The sequence below is a fragment of the Salmo trutta genome, chromosome 15, assembly GCF_901001165.1.
Source record: "Salmo trutta chromosome 15, fSalTru1.1, whole genome shotgun sequence".
Taxonomy (NCBI): Eukaryota; Metazoa; Chordata; class Actinopteri; order Salmoniformes; family Salmonidae; genus Salmo; species Salmo trutta.
This window is the reverse complement of record NC_042971.1, coordinates 50949313-50965339: the sequence shown is the minus strand read 5'-3', so window position 1 is coordinate 50965339 and position 16027 is coordinate 50949313. Positions and strand designations below refer to the sequence as shown.

At 43.6% G+C, this 16027-nt stretch overlaps 1 protein-coding gene across 4 annotated transcripts in view; it reads left to right on the top strand.

Moving 5' to 3' along the window:
* Window positions 1-708: 708 nt before the first annotated feature.
* LOC115149270 (very low-density lipoprotein receptor) overlaps window positions 709-16027 on the top strand; it is a 37574-nt gene continuing 22255 nt past the window's right edge. For 2 of the 4 annotated variants that reach the window (XM_029691967.1, XM_029691969.1), the window contains exons 1-2: window positions 711-1081; window positions 6399-6518. In XM_029691967.1, coding sequence (XP_029547827.1) covers window positions 1015-1081; window positions 6399-6518 — 187 coding nt within the window. In that variant the 5' untranslated portion in view covers window positions 711-1014. Of the gene's footprint in view, window positions 1082-6398; window positions 6519-16027 lie in introns of all 4 variants that reach the window. The other 2 variants (XM_029691966.1, XM_029691970.1) reach the window with 2 other exon arrangements.

The following is a 16027-nucleotide window of genomic DNA, read 5'->3' as shown; positions in this document are numbered from 1 at the left end:
AGCACACATTTTAGATTTTAGCAGACGCTCTTATGCAGAGGGACTTACAGTAACAATTAGGGTTAAGTGCCTTGCTCAAGGGCACATTTTTCACCTAGTCGGCTTGGGGATCCAAACCAGCAACCTTTCGGTTACTGACCCAACGCTCTTAACTGCTAGGCTACTTGCCGCCCACTACTGTTAGTAAGCAGATGGATAAGAAGCCTAAACTTGGAGCCTAAACACAAGCAGTATAATAGAAGTTGGTCCACATTGACCCCTGTAGTGGCGTTCTTTGCACCCTTTCCCTTTTCATACAGTATGTTCAATAGATCTGTTCATTAACTAATTATGTAAATATTGACATGTCGGTCAACATTGTCATTGGAAACACTAGTGACCTGAAATTTCTGCAATTATGTCCTATAATTTGTTAGATTTTATATCCACAGTCCCATGAAGTCTGTCCGGTGAAATGTCCCACTCACATTATATTGACAGGATAATCAAACAATTAACCAAATTGTATAATATATATGCTAATAAAATCAAATCAAATGTGATTTTATTTTATTTGTATAATATATATGCTAATCACTCACCCAGCCAATCATCACCATTTTGACACTTGTCAATCACATGAACATACGTTTTCATATTAGTTACAGTTATGAAATGTTATATGAAACAAAACACTTCCCATCAGAATAGCTTTGCATATACATAGCCTAACGTTACTGGTGGACAAGGAAAGGGTTTGTATGAAATTACATATTGAAAGCTGAAAAGCTGAGAAGCGCACACACAACTCTGCTGGCGCGGTTATTTGGTGTACGTTCACAGTAAATTAGGACATGGCTTGCAGCTCGATGGCCAGCTTGAGAGGAGTGAGAGCGTGAATTGTGTTGCCTAAATGAGATTAAAAAAGCGGGTGGCTTCTGTTTGTTCTAGAAAGGCGTCGTATCGGCACTGACAGCAGTGTGAATATCAGCGCAGAACGACGAGGCCAACTCTCACGCTCAGCTACACCGCGAAATGTTGACGTCTCTTCTGGAGATTCTTATCCTACCGATATGTCTTCAACAGTGCGGTTTTGTACACGGTAAGTAGCCGAATTTGAGGGCAAAACGTTGTTAGGTTTATTATCGTGGCATATCTCAACGTGACGGTACAACAATGCGTTATGACCATTGCACCTGCCTATATGTTGTCTTTACACAGGAATGAACGCGGTAATGCCTTGCTTTCGTTCTATGAAAATGGTCCAAGAAGGACACTCGGGTAGCCTGTTTTGCACAGTGCGCTCACCGTATTTATTATTTCAGCAGTTGCCTATAAACGCCTACGTCTTTGAGTGAAAGAAACGCTTTAATAATTGCGTTTAGCCTTTAGAGGAGTTGATCATATAAATGTAGCCAGGCAAAGGGCCCTCGCCTGTGTTTTGTGTAGCCTACGCCATCGTTATATGAAAAATATTGCATACTATTTTTAACTGGTCAGTTTGGGTCATTGGTTTGGTTACAATCAACCGGAAATGGATATGCCTGTGTAGGGCAAGTGTGTTTATTTGTAAACTTCTCCTCTCCGACATTCGCTCTCAGTACAGGATTGTCCCCCAGTGATTTTATTTATTCCTGAAGATGGGGGGCAAGCTTTCAGTGGCTTGGTATGGTGTCTAAAACGCTGGGGCGGCGTAGTAAAACTGCATTCTCTGCTGGGGGGGTGTCAAAGATTCGGACAGTAGAAGGGAGACCCCACGATGTGAGAAATGTGCAGGAGGGCATAGTCTGAGGAATTGTACAGTTGGGATATAAAGTACTGTGTCACTGTGGGGGCGCACAAGCAACTGGGGATACGAAGTACCCTGCGAGAGGGACGGGTTGAGATTCCCAGAGGGAGAGTTTCCTATGATGAGGCAGTGAAGAGAGCAGATCTCCCAAGGGTGAGTGAGTCCTGGGAGCTTCCCCCCCAAATGAATAGGCCTGAAGAGAGAGATCAGAGTGGATGAGTTGTATTAAGGTGGATTTTTTTGAGTTTATGCCCACGGTGATCAACTTCACTGATGGAGTGGAAATCACAGAAGATGGTTGTGGTAGTTGCAGCAGCAGAAAAATATTTAGGGGTGAGATTTTAGTACAGAAGATATACAGGAAGTTTAAGGGGTTCGTTCCGTCCTCTCAGGCCGGTGGCCTGGTGTAGGGTCGGTTGTTTATGGCCAAAGTGGGATGGGGTGGTGTTTTTTTGTTGTTGAAAGTTTATAGGTGCAGGATTAGATGGTGGTGCAATTTAAGATTTTCCCATTACCCTTTATTTTTGTGGCAATGTGCTATCCGCACTCCGTCCTGTGAACAGTCTAGTCTGCCGGTGTTCCGGAAAGTCACAGGGGTTGATTTGGAAAAAGCTGTTCAAAAGAGGACACTGTATTATGTATCTTTGTACTCCCTGACGAAGGCCATGCAGCTGAAATGCGCCCGAGTTGCGTCCGAGTTTTTAATATTTCCATTGAACATGCCATACAAATAAAGACATTTTAATTAATTATACGAAGTGCCTTGGTCCTCCTTATTGACAGCTTCTAGTCTACTGCAAAGTCACACAAATAATATTTATTTGGGGATTCCTGTTGGATTGTGGTGAAGGGCAGTTAACTGCTCTGCTATATTACCCTATCCAGGATTTAACCCATTTGAAGTGTTTTCAGAGGTTTGTTATTGACCATGAAGGGGATAGATTTTGCCCTAGCCCATAGTGTCTTCTGACCGGGGGAGTTAAGAGCCCTAACACTGAACATTAACATGCATTGCTTACGGTATGTTTTTGGAAACATAAAGAACGTGTCTTTTAATATCAGTGAGAAATTGTATATGTGTGTTAGATTACTACACACCTATTATATGGTTAGTGTTCACACATGGCCATATCTCCATGTTACATCGCTTGTTTATGGAAGACAAAGGCGGGCCACCTGTGCTAATTAGCTATCTGTTACACTGTACCCAAACCGGCTGCACGCCATCGTGCGCAAATTGATTTTGTCCCCCCACACCAAACACAATCACGACATGCAGGTTGAATTATCAAAACAAACTCTGAACCAATTATATTAATTTGTGGACAGGTCAGAACGCATTAAACATTTATGGCAATTTAGCTAGCTAGCTAGCTTTCAGATGCTAGCTAATTTGTCCTATTTAGCTAGCTTGCTGTTGCTAGCTAATTTGTCCTGGGATATAAATGTTATTTTACCTGATGCACAAGGTCCTCTACTCTGACTATTGATCCACACACAAAACGGTCAACCGACTCGTTTCTAGTCATCTCTCCTCCTTCCATGCTTTTTCTTCTTTGGACTTTATATGGCAATTGACATCTAACTTTCATAGGTGTATTATTACAACCGACCAGACCGAAGTTCCCTTCTATCACCCACGTGGGTATAACCAATGAGATAGCACGTGGGTATCTGCTTCTATAAACAATGAGGAGATGGGAGAGGCAGGACTTGCACAGCGTCACAAATAGAACTGACTTCTATTTTAGCGCTTGGCAATGCAGATGCTCTTTGGTGTGCGCGAGCAGTGTGGGTGCAATTTATTTTGCAACGCACGCGAATGGTATGGTCAGCGTGTTAGCGTGTTAGCGTGCACCCAACTTGTGTGTAAGCCTAACTGGGGAGGAAATGTAGTTCTTCAACTGGAGGCGCACAATTTCTGGATCTATGCACAACCGCTACAGTAAGTGGATATTTATTTGAAAGATTATTTCTCACTGATGAAAGAGAAGGGGCCTATCCGCATGTATTTCAAAAAATGGTTTAAGGGGCGATGATTAACTTTTCTAAACTTTAAGACTGTCGAATTTGTAGTTCACATGAAGACAAATGTGAGCGAATGTAATTGCTGAAAACCCAACATACGGATAAGGGTTTTTGAGAGCTGATTTTGCACCACTGTGAAAATGACATTTGTTAGTGTCAGCTGAGGGTCTTTTGTTGCGTCTCATACAGATTGTTTAATTTCTTTGTATTGAGTGAGACTGTATGCAAATTAGAGATTGGTTCGTTGACCTAATTAAAATGGAGCCGTATCATAGGCTATATTCTCCCTGTTTATTTTGATAATGAGACCAATAGTGCTCAAAGGCACGTTGTCGCCAGGCTACCACAGGGGGTGGGGTTACAGACAGGAAATTAGTATATTGTTATGTACAGACTGACCCAATCTAGGCTTCAACCAATTAGATATGCAAAATGGGAGTGATACACATTTTTGAAACGTCTTTTATTACAAAAAAAAGTAGTCTATGCCTGAAGCATATTTCAATATTTGCTCTAGCTTTCATTATGGAAACAGGTTTGTTCAGTATTTTAACAATGAATTGAGTCATCTGATTTCACAATAACATCCATCTGAGACACAACATATTTCCTTGGAGTGTTTCTCAGCCTTACACAATTGCAAACACTTGATGAGAAGCCTACAATTCATGTAAAACTGGTGACGTATGAGACAGGTGATCTTTAAAATGCCAATAGGCTTCAGTAGGCCTACTTCAGTTTGGTTGGTAGGTTAATTCCTTAAAGTATACTTAACAGAAATGTAAAGTGTTGGTCCCATGTTTCGTGAGCTGAAATAAAATATCCTCTTTTTTTCACATGCACAAAATGCTTTTCTCTCACTTTGTGCACAAATATGATTACATCCCGGTTAGTGAGCATTTCTCCTTTGCCAAGATAATCCATCCACCAGACCAGATTTAAACAGCATGATCATTACACAGGTGCACCTTGTGCTTGGGACAATTAAAGGCAACTCTAAAATGTGTTTTGTCACACAACACAATGCCACAGTTGTCTCAAGTTTTGAGGGAGCATGCAATTGGCATGCTGACAGCAGGAATGTCCACTAGAACTGAATTGACTGATTTCCTTAAACTCTGACTCAGTAAAATCATTGTTGCATTTATATTTTTGTTCCGTTTATAGCCTATTTTTATCAACACTGGGTAAGCACAAACCTGCTGCCCCAGGCTCACTACCATGTTCACTTTTTAGTGAAGCAACCTCAGCACAAAATGTGGTGCAGTAGAAGAGACATCTGATGAGTTGCAAGTTTACTCCTGGTGAACTATGCTTGCTCCGTATAACAGATGAGCAATAAGACCTATACAGTTGACTGAGTTGTATTCACATGATTCTGTGTGCGTGTGTGTGTGTGTGTGTAACGGCTAGCTAGTTAGCGGTGCACGCAAGTAGCATTTCAATCGGTGACGTCACTCGCTCTGAGCCCTTAGTAGTTTCCCATGCTCTGCAAGGGCTGCGGCTTTATTGGATCGATGGTTCGAGGGTGACTGTAATCAATATTCAGGTCTCTGGGTCAAGCCCAGGTTGGGGCAAGGAGAGAGACGGAAGCAACGCTGTTGACATATGATTATACTAGTCTCCATTCATTTTGTTAAATGGTCCCCCGCCCCCTCAGGACAAGCCTTATTATTCTGGAGATGGTTTGGAGGTCATAGGTTAAGCTCTAATGTAATCCACTCCAGTATCACTGCTGCTGTGCACCGGTCCTTACCTTTAGCCTTGAACTATTACTGGAAGGTTTTGGCATGAGTGGCATTGAGTAATGCAATCTGAAGACTGTGTAGGCCTGCAGCCATATCAGCGTCTAGTTTGGTAGTGCTGCTGAGACTTATGTGAATGTCCACACTACAAACACTTTGTTTTATATGACCCTCTTGATTGTTCTTTGGCATTTTGCCTCATCTGTTGGCACCTGATCTGTTGGCTTGTTTAACGATGTCTATCCGAAATGACACCTTATTTCTTATGTAGTGCCCTACTTTTGACTAGAGCTTATGGGGCTCTGTTCAAAACAAGTAATGCACCATTTAGGAAATATGGTGGCATTTTGGACTCATAATATGACCATTGCCCAGGACAATTAGCACTGTCCCAGGCAGACGATTGTGCTGGTGGTGTTGGCCTCCCAGCACGAGGTCTGTTAGTCCCCTACTGCAGAAGGATCCCATGCTGAGGGGATGATCACTGAGGAGCAGGGGTTATTGGACATGGTCTGGCTGTACTTTTTCCTCTCTGCGCTGGCTAGTGGCTTGCTGACAAGTTTCACTGTGGTGGGCTGGTAACAACCCTAAGCAGGTGTACCTATAGCATAGCGTGTCGTCAAATTAACCAATAGACGGTCATTTAGAATTGAACTCTTCTTGGCTGAATGTGTCTGTATATTAATGGCTTTTGTTTTCTGTGCCCTACAAACACCACCCAGGTTTGAGGCCTTTCAATTCAGTGACCAACAAGTTGGAACATATTTGCAGTCTGAGGCCTGGAGACATGTACACTAGTTATACATGATGATGGTTTTGAGTTATCCAATGTTTAGTTCCTTTTTCCTTTCTTCCAGGATCAAAGACAGAATGTGAGCCCAGTCAGTTCCAGTGTGGGAACGGTCGCTGCATCCCGTCTGTCTGGCAGTGTGACGGGGATGAGGACTGCTCCGACGGGAGTGACGAGAACACCTGTGGTGAGGGTGACACACACACTCCCTCTGTCTCGGTTCTGCAAAATTAAGTCAGATTGGTGACAAATCAGTGACAGCCCACTGCGTTAGAAAACAAACCTAACTATTTTTTTATTTAACTAGGCAAGTCAGTTAAGAACATTCTTATTGACAATGATGGCCTACCTGTTATAAGGGATATAATGAATGACCGATACGTTTTGGGTCACTATTCAAATGTTTAAAGCTGCTACTCTTTGGGCGACCTGACCAAATTCACATTGAAATGTGAATTATAGATTTCTCATTCTCATTGAAAGCAAGTCTAAGAAGTGGTAGATCTGTTCTATGTGCACTATTTCTATGCTTCCCGTTAAGTTTCATATTTGCCTCTTTTATACTTTTGGTTTTGTACATAAGCTTCAAACAGCTGAAAATACAGTGCATTTGGAAAGTATTCAGACACCTCGACTTATTCCATATTTTGTTACGTTACAGCCTTACTGTAAAATGGATTCAATATTTTTTTTGCTCATATTACATGCTACCTTCTGAAAATACCTAATATTTTCTGACAACCGATGTCCCTTCTCTTTCGGTGTCGAAGTAAGCATGTACCTGTTGAGTCTGTAAACTATTGCTCACTATATCCGGCTAGAAGGTCCTTGTAAAAACTGTCGGCTGTCAATGCCTTCACCTGCTATATACTTCTAACTGATTGGTTTGGCTCTGTCCTTTTTATAGTGCTGTCCGGTTAAACATGAGGCCATCACTGTACTCGTCATAGTCACCACCACACACACATCTGTTTCCTTTGAAGATGTTTATGATTTTGGTAATCCAAATTACTTAATCTTATTGTTGTGGTTATTTTGATGCACGCATAACATTCAGACATTGGTGTTACTGTCAACAATAGCAAGTCCTCAAACATGCGTCTTCTCCCATTGGAACGACAATAACACTCTGACCTGAGTGGGCGGGTGCAGTGTGCAGATGTGCATTTCCAAGCGCTCTGGTTGGCTGGGAATGGCAGGGCCATGATTGGTGAGAAATAACTTAGTTTGGCTCTTCAGCCTACCCAAGGGGACTTTAGGGAAACTGAAGGGATGGGGAGATGGATGAGCAGGACAGCCTTTTTTTAAAGCCGCCCCAATATTTCATATGGAAATATTAACATCCACAAAAAGGCCTCTAACCTAAATGGCACAGTTTCTAATGGGGCCCACAGTATTGAAAGGGCCAAAGTGTCTGAAAAGCCACAGGCCTTGAGGGGAAGTTTATTCCTAGCGGGCTACACCTACCCGGCTAGGCTTAGGGGCCACCCCGTGTGGGAGGTACACAGATACGCAGAGGTGGTCCAGGGCTGCCCCAAGGAACACCATGCGGGTGGGGTAGGGCCCTCTAACTCAGCTTGTGCAGGGCAGCTGGGCACCATCCTTAGACGCTGAGTAGAATGCTGGAGGCTGGCCACGGCTGATCAGGTGGCTCGCCTACTGCGGCGGAGGAATGTGGCATGCCGGGCACAATTCACTGGCTGACGCTGATGACTCCTTCACCACTGCTGAAAGCGGTGACTATCATGGAGCATGTGGGGAGGATCATCAGGGATCTGGAGGCGGCGGCCGGCTGGTCCCCAGAGACGAGGTCAGGTGGTCTCCCACGTGGGAAGGGCTGAGGGTCGTCCAAGGCAGGAGCCCCCGGGTCAGGGAGCTGAGGACCTAGCAGAGCAGGGGATTTAATCTGAGGACTTCAAGCCAGTAGAATAGGGATTCTATAGTTTAGCGCTAGTATAGGTGACTGGGTACAGGCTGAGTGCAGGCTGAGTCTAACTGCATGCCTAGAGGAGCAGAATACTCTGAGTCTACCGGGATTGGAGACCCAGGGCCTAGAACCAGGGCAGGTGATTAGGCGTGTAGCCCTGAGGGAGCTGACTGCTTGACGACTGATGCTGCAGACCTAATGGGGCAGAGAACCTTTGGCCCTCAGTTCAGTGCTCCGCCAGGCTGACTAGAACTGGACACAGCGAAACTAGACTGTCTGAAGGCTCGGAGCCTAGTGCTGATAACTCTGGACCTGACAGGGGAGGTGACTCTGGACCTGACAGGGGAGGTGACTCTGGACCTGACAGGGGAGGTGACTCTGGACCTGACGGGGAGAAACTGGTTCCATTGAGCCTAGCGGGGCAGGAGCCTGATGACCCACCTGGGCTAGGGACTGAGGGCAGACAAATGCTGGAGACAACAGACCTAGTGCTAGGGACTGAGGGCAGACTAAGGCTGAGGACTGAACCTAGCGCAGGTAACTTGTGACTTAGCAGGGCAGGAGGCTCTAAGCCGGTGATCTAAGGAGCTGTGGCCTGACCTATGTCTAGAGACTGTGAGCCTAGTACCATGAACTTGGGGCCTAGTAAGGCAGAAGGCTCTAAACCTGGTGGGATAGGCAACTGCCTAACAACTAAGGCATGGGGCTGTGATCTGAGCAGGGCAGGAGACTGCAGACTGGACAGCTAACATATGGCCTAGCATGGCAGGGGCTCTAAGCCTGGTGGGCTAGGACGATGCATACCCAATAAGGAGGGGGTCTGCTGTCCATGCAGGGCAGGATATACTAGAGCTGTGGACTGAGTGCCTTGACTAGCAGGGTATCCCAACTGGAAGGAGAGGATGACTCCGCAACCAGAACAGACTTCATGGCACCGGCTGCTGTGGCTCCACGACTGGAGCGGGAGTGTCCTTAACTGTGGCTAATCGAGGAGCTGGCTGAGGAGGGTGCAGACCAACTCTGGAGTTGTCTTCATCTGCTTGGGAGCTAGGCCGCTCTGGGGCGCACAGGTGGGCCTAGAGGGATGTCGGTCGGGAAAGTGGCCACCTCGGGGTGCTACCTCTGACGCTCTGGCAGATATGACATGGGCTCCAGCTGGAGGGGCCTGGAGCAATGATCTGTTGAATAGCTGGGCCACCTCAGGACGTAGTGGGGTCTCAATGGTCCCGTGGAGCTGGCGAAAACTCAGGCCTGGAGTAGTCTCTCAGGAGAGTAGCCGGGCAGACTCGGGGAGGACCGGCAGTGATGGCGCTCCTGTGATGATGGCTCTAGCTGTGGAGGCCTAGAGTGGTGGTGGTCAGGAGAGTAATGGCGGTACTAGTGCTCCCGCGGCGTTAACTTAGGCCGGGAGGGCCTAGAGTACGATCTCTTGCTACTCGTGACGCAGGTACTCATATTCTCTCATCAGCTCCCAACTGGTGAGGGTGTGGTCACTCCCTGACCACTGAGGAGGCCTGGAGCAGGGCTGACAGTCTCTGAGATGAGAGAGGCGTGTAGGGCCTTGCAACTCATCTTCCTCAGGTGCATGACGGTTTCGTGTGGGCTGAGGTGGGTAGTGACAGGCGTCTCATACGTCTTAGGGTTGCAGGATAACTGGTCTGCATCCTGAGGTGTTTAAACAACTCCTTTTCTGGCTACTCCAACATCTCAACTATAGCAGATCAGAATCCCGTGATACGAAGGGCCATGTTAAAATGTCTTCTTTTTTTTTTAAATACAACTATTGGTCGCTAAATCCGGAGAATTGACGGACTATGGGGAAGAAGAAAAAATGTTGGTCACTATAGAAGGACCATGTAAAAACGGTTGGCTGGTATGCCCTCACCCGTCTGAGTGGTCGGCTGTGAATGCCCTCACCCGCTTTACACTTATAACTGATTGGTTTGGTTCTGTCCTTTTTATAGTGCTGTCCAGTTAGAACATGATGTTGAGGCCCATCACTACTCTTCATAGTCACCACCACACAGACACAGCTGAATCCTTTGAAGATGTTTATGATTTTTGTAATCCAAATGACTTAATCTTATTGAAAAATATGGGTTTATGAATTCAAAGGACCAATAAAAAGGGCTAGATAACTTAGGTGCTGGATTTTAGGCCACTAGCAACTGCCACAGGGGTCCGTTCAGAACACGAGGAAGCAGGAGTTCCAGTTCAAGGATTTAATGAAGATCCACACACATACACCACTCTCTGATACTAACTGTGTGGTATGTAGCTGCACGCACAATAATATCAGAAAGAAAAGTAATTTATTTTAAGGAGGTAAAATAAGCAGGAGAGAAACCGATTGATCATAAGAATGGAAACTACAGACTGCCTGAGGTCCTGCCTGGTCAGGTTTTACCCTAAATCCCGGGAAAGAAGGCTGCTTATTGGCTAATAAATTCATGATTGGCGTTAATTTATTCCAATAGGAAAACCAAAAGAAAGTTGGAGAAAGGAGATAGATGAGCTGGCTGTTTTTACTCTTATTGTTGTGGTCATTTCGATGCACGCACAACATTCAGACATTCGTGTTACTGTCGGATGTTGACAACTGACCTGAGTGGGCGGGTGCAGTGCCCAGATGCGCATTTCCAAGCACTCTGACTGGTTGGGAATGGCAGGGGTATGATTGGTGAGGGATAATTTAGATATGCTGAGCAGCCAAACTAAAGGGATTTAAGGGAAACTGAAGGGACTATGAGGGGAAGTTGGGTAGAGAGGAGAGGAGCAGGATGGCCTTTTTTACACTCATTGATCTACAAGTAATTTTGCATGCTGATCACCCCAAGGCAATGTCAGTAGCCTAGTCAAACTGCGCACTGTGCCCAGCTTTGCGCGCTGACCAACTGTTCGATCTTTCACATCTTTGCGGCACCTTCAGCATGCAAATGCTAAAATGGCTTGCGTGATATTAGGCTTTATTAGTTGAGTGACAACGTATGTTATTGTTATCTATGCACTGTTTAATTTTTTTTACTACTGGAGACAACTCATCTGGCTATACCTGCTGAATGGGGCTAACAATAGATTCACCATCCGCAATAACTATCTCTGTGTGTGTGTGTGTGTATGTATGTATGTATGTATGTATGTATGTGTATGTGTATATATATATATATAAATAACCATAAAATTCAAAAAAAGAAATTATATATATATATAATTTCTTTTTTTGAATTTTATGGTCATTTGTTGATATACAGGGTAAAGTCTCTTTCATGAGGACAGAAAACAAGCTCTTGGTAAACCTGCCGAACGTCAACCATTCGATTTGGGAGAGGTGGGTGAGAGTGACATGTTCTTATTAAAAGCTAGTCTAAGAAACGGTAGACCAGCTGAAAGTGCAGTTATTTTGGTTATGGAAAATATATTTCAGAGACTTAGCTGGTACAATGATTCGTTTCACAATGACTGCTTGTTTTGTCACAAACCGAAATTATGCAAACTATTTGAATTTTAGCAGCCAGGAAATTGCGCGATTTCTTTATAGTGAACCTTTAAGTGTGTGATTTGTAATTTCAGAACCAAAGTGAGTGGACCACAAAAAACATGGGCTACATTGCCTCCTTAATCTGACAGTGGTAGCACAGAACAATTTGGTGGTAGATGCTTGAGCTGTTCCCTTATGGTACAGCTCAAGTGCCTACATGCATACATACTCCATAGCCATACATCATTCTCACACACACACACACACACACACACACACACACACACACACACGTCAGCTCTGACAGATCCAGCTCATGAGCTCCATCTGCAGTAGATTTTAACATCTGTATGCGTTTATGCAACACATAATATCGATTGTTCTCTAATCAAACCGAAGCGTTTCAAACTAAAACGTATTGTTTGTTACTGTATCATATCGGAGCTCATGTATCTAGATGCGTATTGAAGGGGACAGATGCACATCCCTATTTATCTGGGCCCCGTTGGTGCTGTGACTGAATCCAGCAGGGCTAACATGACCTGGTGCGAGTGGCAGCGGTTACGGAGAGCTGAAAATGGCAGTGACAGAGACGTGCAAACGAGCCCCCATCTGGGCAAACAGTGTTTCTCCTTGAATCACTATGATATCTGGGTCATGGTGGATGAGACGGAGGGAAAGGAGGGGTTGGCATAGAAAGGGATGTGTGGTGCGGTCTCTCAATTAAAGCTGTGCTTACATAAGTCTGTGTAGGGCTATATTGAATTTGTTTTAGTGCGATGCGCCAAATGCATATATCGCAAGAAGCGAGGTTTTTCTTTTTTGTTTGTTTTTATGCGCGTTCTGTCTTTTGGATCTGGTCATGTGACTTCAAACAAGGTTCAGAATGTACCCTTCTATATTGCACACCCTTTAGTTTGTACTTTTTCATCTCACATGATTTTACATGAATTTTTCTAAATGTAAAATTTCAATCGCTCCTTGGTCATGTGACCTAATGTCCGCTGACTACCCTTCTATATGGCACACTCTTGTTTGTGTACTGTAAATTCACGCGGTAATGTACATTTTTCATAGTTTCAAATTTGCAATAGCTCCTTGGTCATGTCAATTACACACCTAAGAAGCATGCAGTGGATTTACACCATATTGCATAACCTCTAGTCATGTATCTTCTATATTGTTGTACATGAATATTAGTTTGACAATTAGGGGGTTCAGTCCAGTGTTGTGTTTACCCTTTTTCTTTAATATTTATCTACAATAATTGGTAGTTCTAAGTATTTATTTTCCCTGTTTTTATTTATTTTTCCACAGTATTTAAGTGGTACACAATAGGAGAGAGACAGATAATATCTCCTTTCATCATTAATATCAACCATAAAGGGCAAAGTACGAGAGTCATGTTATTAATTGTCCAAAGCAGGGATGGAGAGTGAGCTAGTGAGTTAAGCTGCAGTGGGCTTGCTGGTCAATACATATACTGAACATGTAACCACAGTAATGGTGGCCAGTAAATCAATGAATAAAAATGTAATGACAAATTAAACAGAAATTGTAGACCTTTAATCTTTTCCAACATGTCAACAGACACTTAACACTGAAATGTTTCATACTTAATTGAAGTTAACTTTCTCTTTATCCCTGGTTGACGTACATTTCAGCCATTTCAGTGTGGATAAGCTATAGCATACATTTTCAACAACAAAGACTGCACTTACAGTTTGTGTTCTTTACTCTGAACTCTTATCTTCATTCCTAGGCACAGCACATGGAACCACCGTTGGCATGCAAAACATTCAATCAAAACAAAACAAAGTGTAACACGTTATAAATAATATCAATGCAGAATGACGAATTAGCCATCCATTGTGTTATATCATAAATTGTCTTACATGCCATCACTGTTGTCAAAAGATTATAAACATGTTAAAGTTACTAACCCAGTCAGTCTTTAGGCCACATCCAGGTTCTTTATCAGTGGCACACAGTTGTTGGCTTTGTTGAACTCTGAAATCATAGGCATGAACTGAACATTATGGCTGTCCCACACAACTACATAAAAATAAAGAATTTACATTTACTTTGAATTAAATGTCATTACATACCAGACATTTTTAGTATATCCTCAGCCATTTCTTTTTGCAGTTGCTCCATGTGTTTTTGAAAGTTCCATATCAATTTGGGAGGGGATGTTGGAAGTTCTGTGCAACTTCCTTGGCCATCTACACCAACAAATAAAATAGTTTTTGACCTAATTGTCACAACAGCTAACCATTCATTATTGAAAATATAACTATCAAACCTGCATTACAAAAACCCCACAGCTAAAGGTGTCCTGCTGCATGGTGTGTTATTTCCCCTCCTTTCCACTTTGTCTGCCCAGTCGTCTTTTCCATGGCAGGATCTTCTCATTTTGAAGTATTCTCTTTTTTATGTAAAAATAATGGAATTATGATTAGTTAAAGGCAAATGAATACACGAGCCAAATTTGTATGCCGTTTTCCTTATCACTATAATCTAGTAGTAATTTATTAGAGGTAATTTCCTTTATGCCCCATTCTACACACACACACACACACACACACACACACAGCCTAAATTATAGGCACTGAACCATTTACAGGAGAATAATAAAAGAATAATAAAAGTAGCATACAGGATCCAACCCACAGAGTGAATAAATGTAGAGCGTTTGTAGACTTTAAGAACAAAAATATTAAGTGACAGTTTCATCAGTACGTGCTTAAAGAAAGTCGTATCACGAAGATCACAGATGACAGTGCCCACCAAATCTATGACAATAGAGGATGAATTGTAAGCACCAAAGTGTGTTTGTCAAAATAATATCTGAAAATGTCAGTTGTGGAACATAATACTTCTATTTGCAATAGCAATTTATGATGTATGCAGTTGAGGAATATTCCATGTACCAACACTACATGTACGACGGACATAAGACATTCCCACAAAGTATTTAAACATTTTTTTTTTCACCTTTATTCAACCAGGTAAGCCAGTTGAGAACAAGTTCTCATTTACAACTGCGACCTGGCCAAGATAAAGCAAAGCAGTGTGACACAACAGTTACACATGGAATAAACAAATGTACAGTCGATAACACAATACAAAAGTCTAAATACAGTGTGTGCAAATGAAGTAAGATTAGGGAGGTAAGGCAGTAAAGAGGCTGTAGTGGTGAAATAATTAAAATTTCGCAAATAAACACTACCGTGAGATGTGCAGAAGATTAATGTGCAAGTAGAGATACTGTGGTGCAAAGAAAAATAAATAACAATATGGGGATGAGGTAGTTGGATGGGCTATTTAGATGGGCTACGTACAGGTGCAATGATCTGTAAGCTGCTCTCATTGCTGATGCTTAAAGATGGTGAGGGAGATAGGAGTCTCCAGCTTCAGTGATTTTTGCAGTTTGTTCCAGCCATTGGCAGCAGAGAACTGGAAGGAAAGACGACCAAAGGAGGAATTGGCATTGGGGGTGACCAGTGAAATATACCTGATGGAGCGCGTGGTACGGGTGGGTGCTGCTATGGTGACCAGTGAGCTGAGATAAGGCAGGGCTTTACCTAGCAAGGACTTATATGACCTGGAGCCAGTGGGTTAGGCGACAAATATGAAGTGAGGGCCAGCCAACGAGAGCGTACAGGTCGCAGAGGTGGGTAGTATATAGGGCTTTGGTGATGAAACGGATGGCACTGTGATAGACTGCATCCAATTTGCTGAGTAGAGTGTTGGAGGCTATTTTGTAAATGACATTGCTGAAGTCAAGGATCGGTAGGATGGTCAGTTTTACAAGGGTATGTTTGGCAGCATGAGTGAATGATGCTTTGTTGCGAAATAGGAAGCCGATTCTAGATTACGTTTTGGATTGGAGGTGCTTAATATGAGTCTGGAAGGAGCGTTTACAGTCTAACCAGACACCTACGTATTTGTAGTTGTAGTCTGAACCGTCCAGAGTAGTGATGCTAGGCGGGTGGGCAGATGAGAACAGTGATCGGTTGAAGAGCATGCATTTAGTGTTACTTGCATTTAAGAGCAGTTGGAGGCCACGGAAGGAGAGTTGTATGGCATTGAAGCTCGTCTGGAGGTTAGTTAAGTGTCCAAAGAAGGGCCAGAAGTATGCAGAGTGGTGTCGTCTGCGTAGAGGTGGATCAGAGAATCACCAGCCGCAAGAGCGACGTCATTGATGTATACAGAGAAGAGAGTCGGCCCGAGAATTGAACCCTGTGGCACACCCATAGAGACTGGCAGAGGTCCGGACAACAGGCCC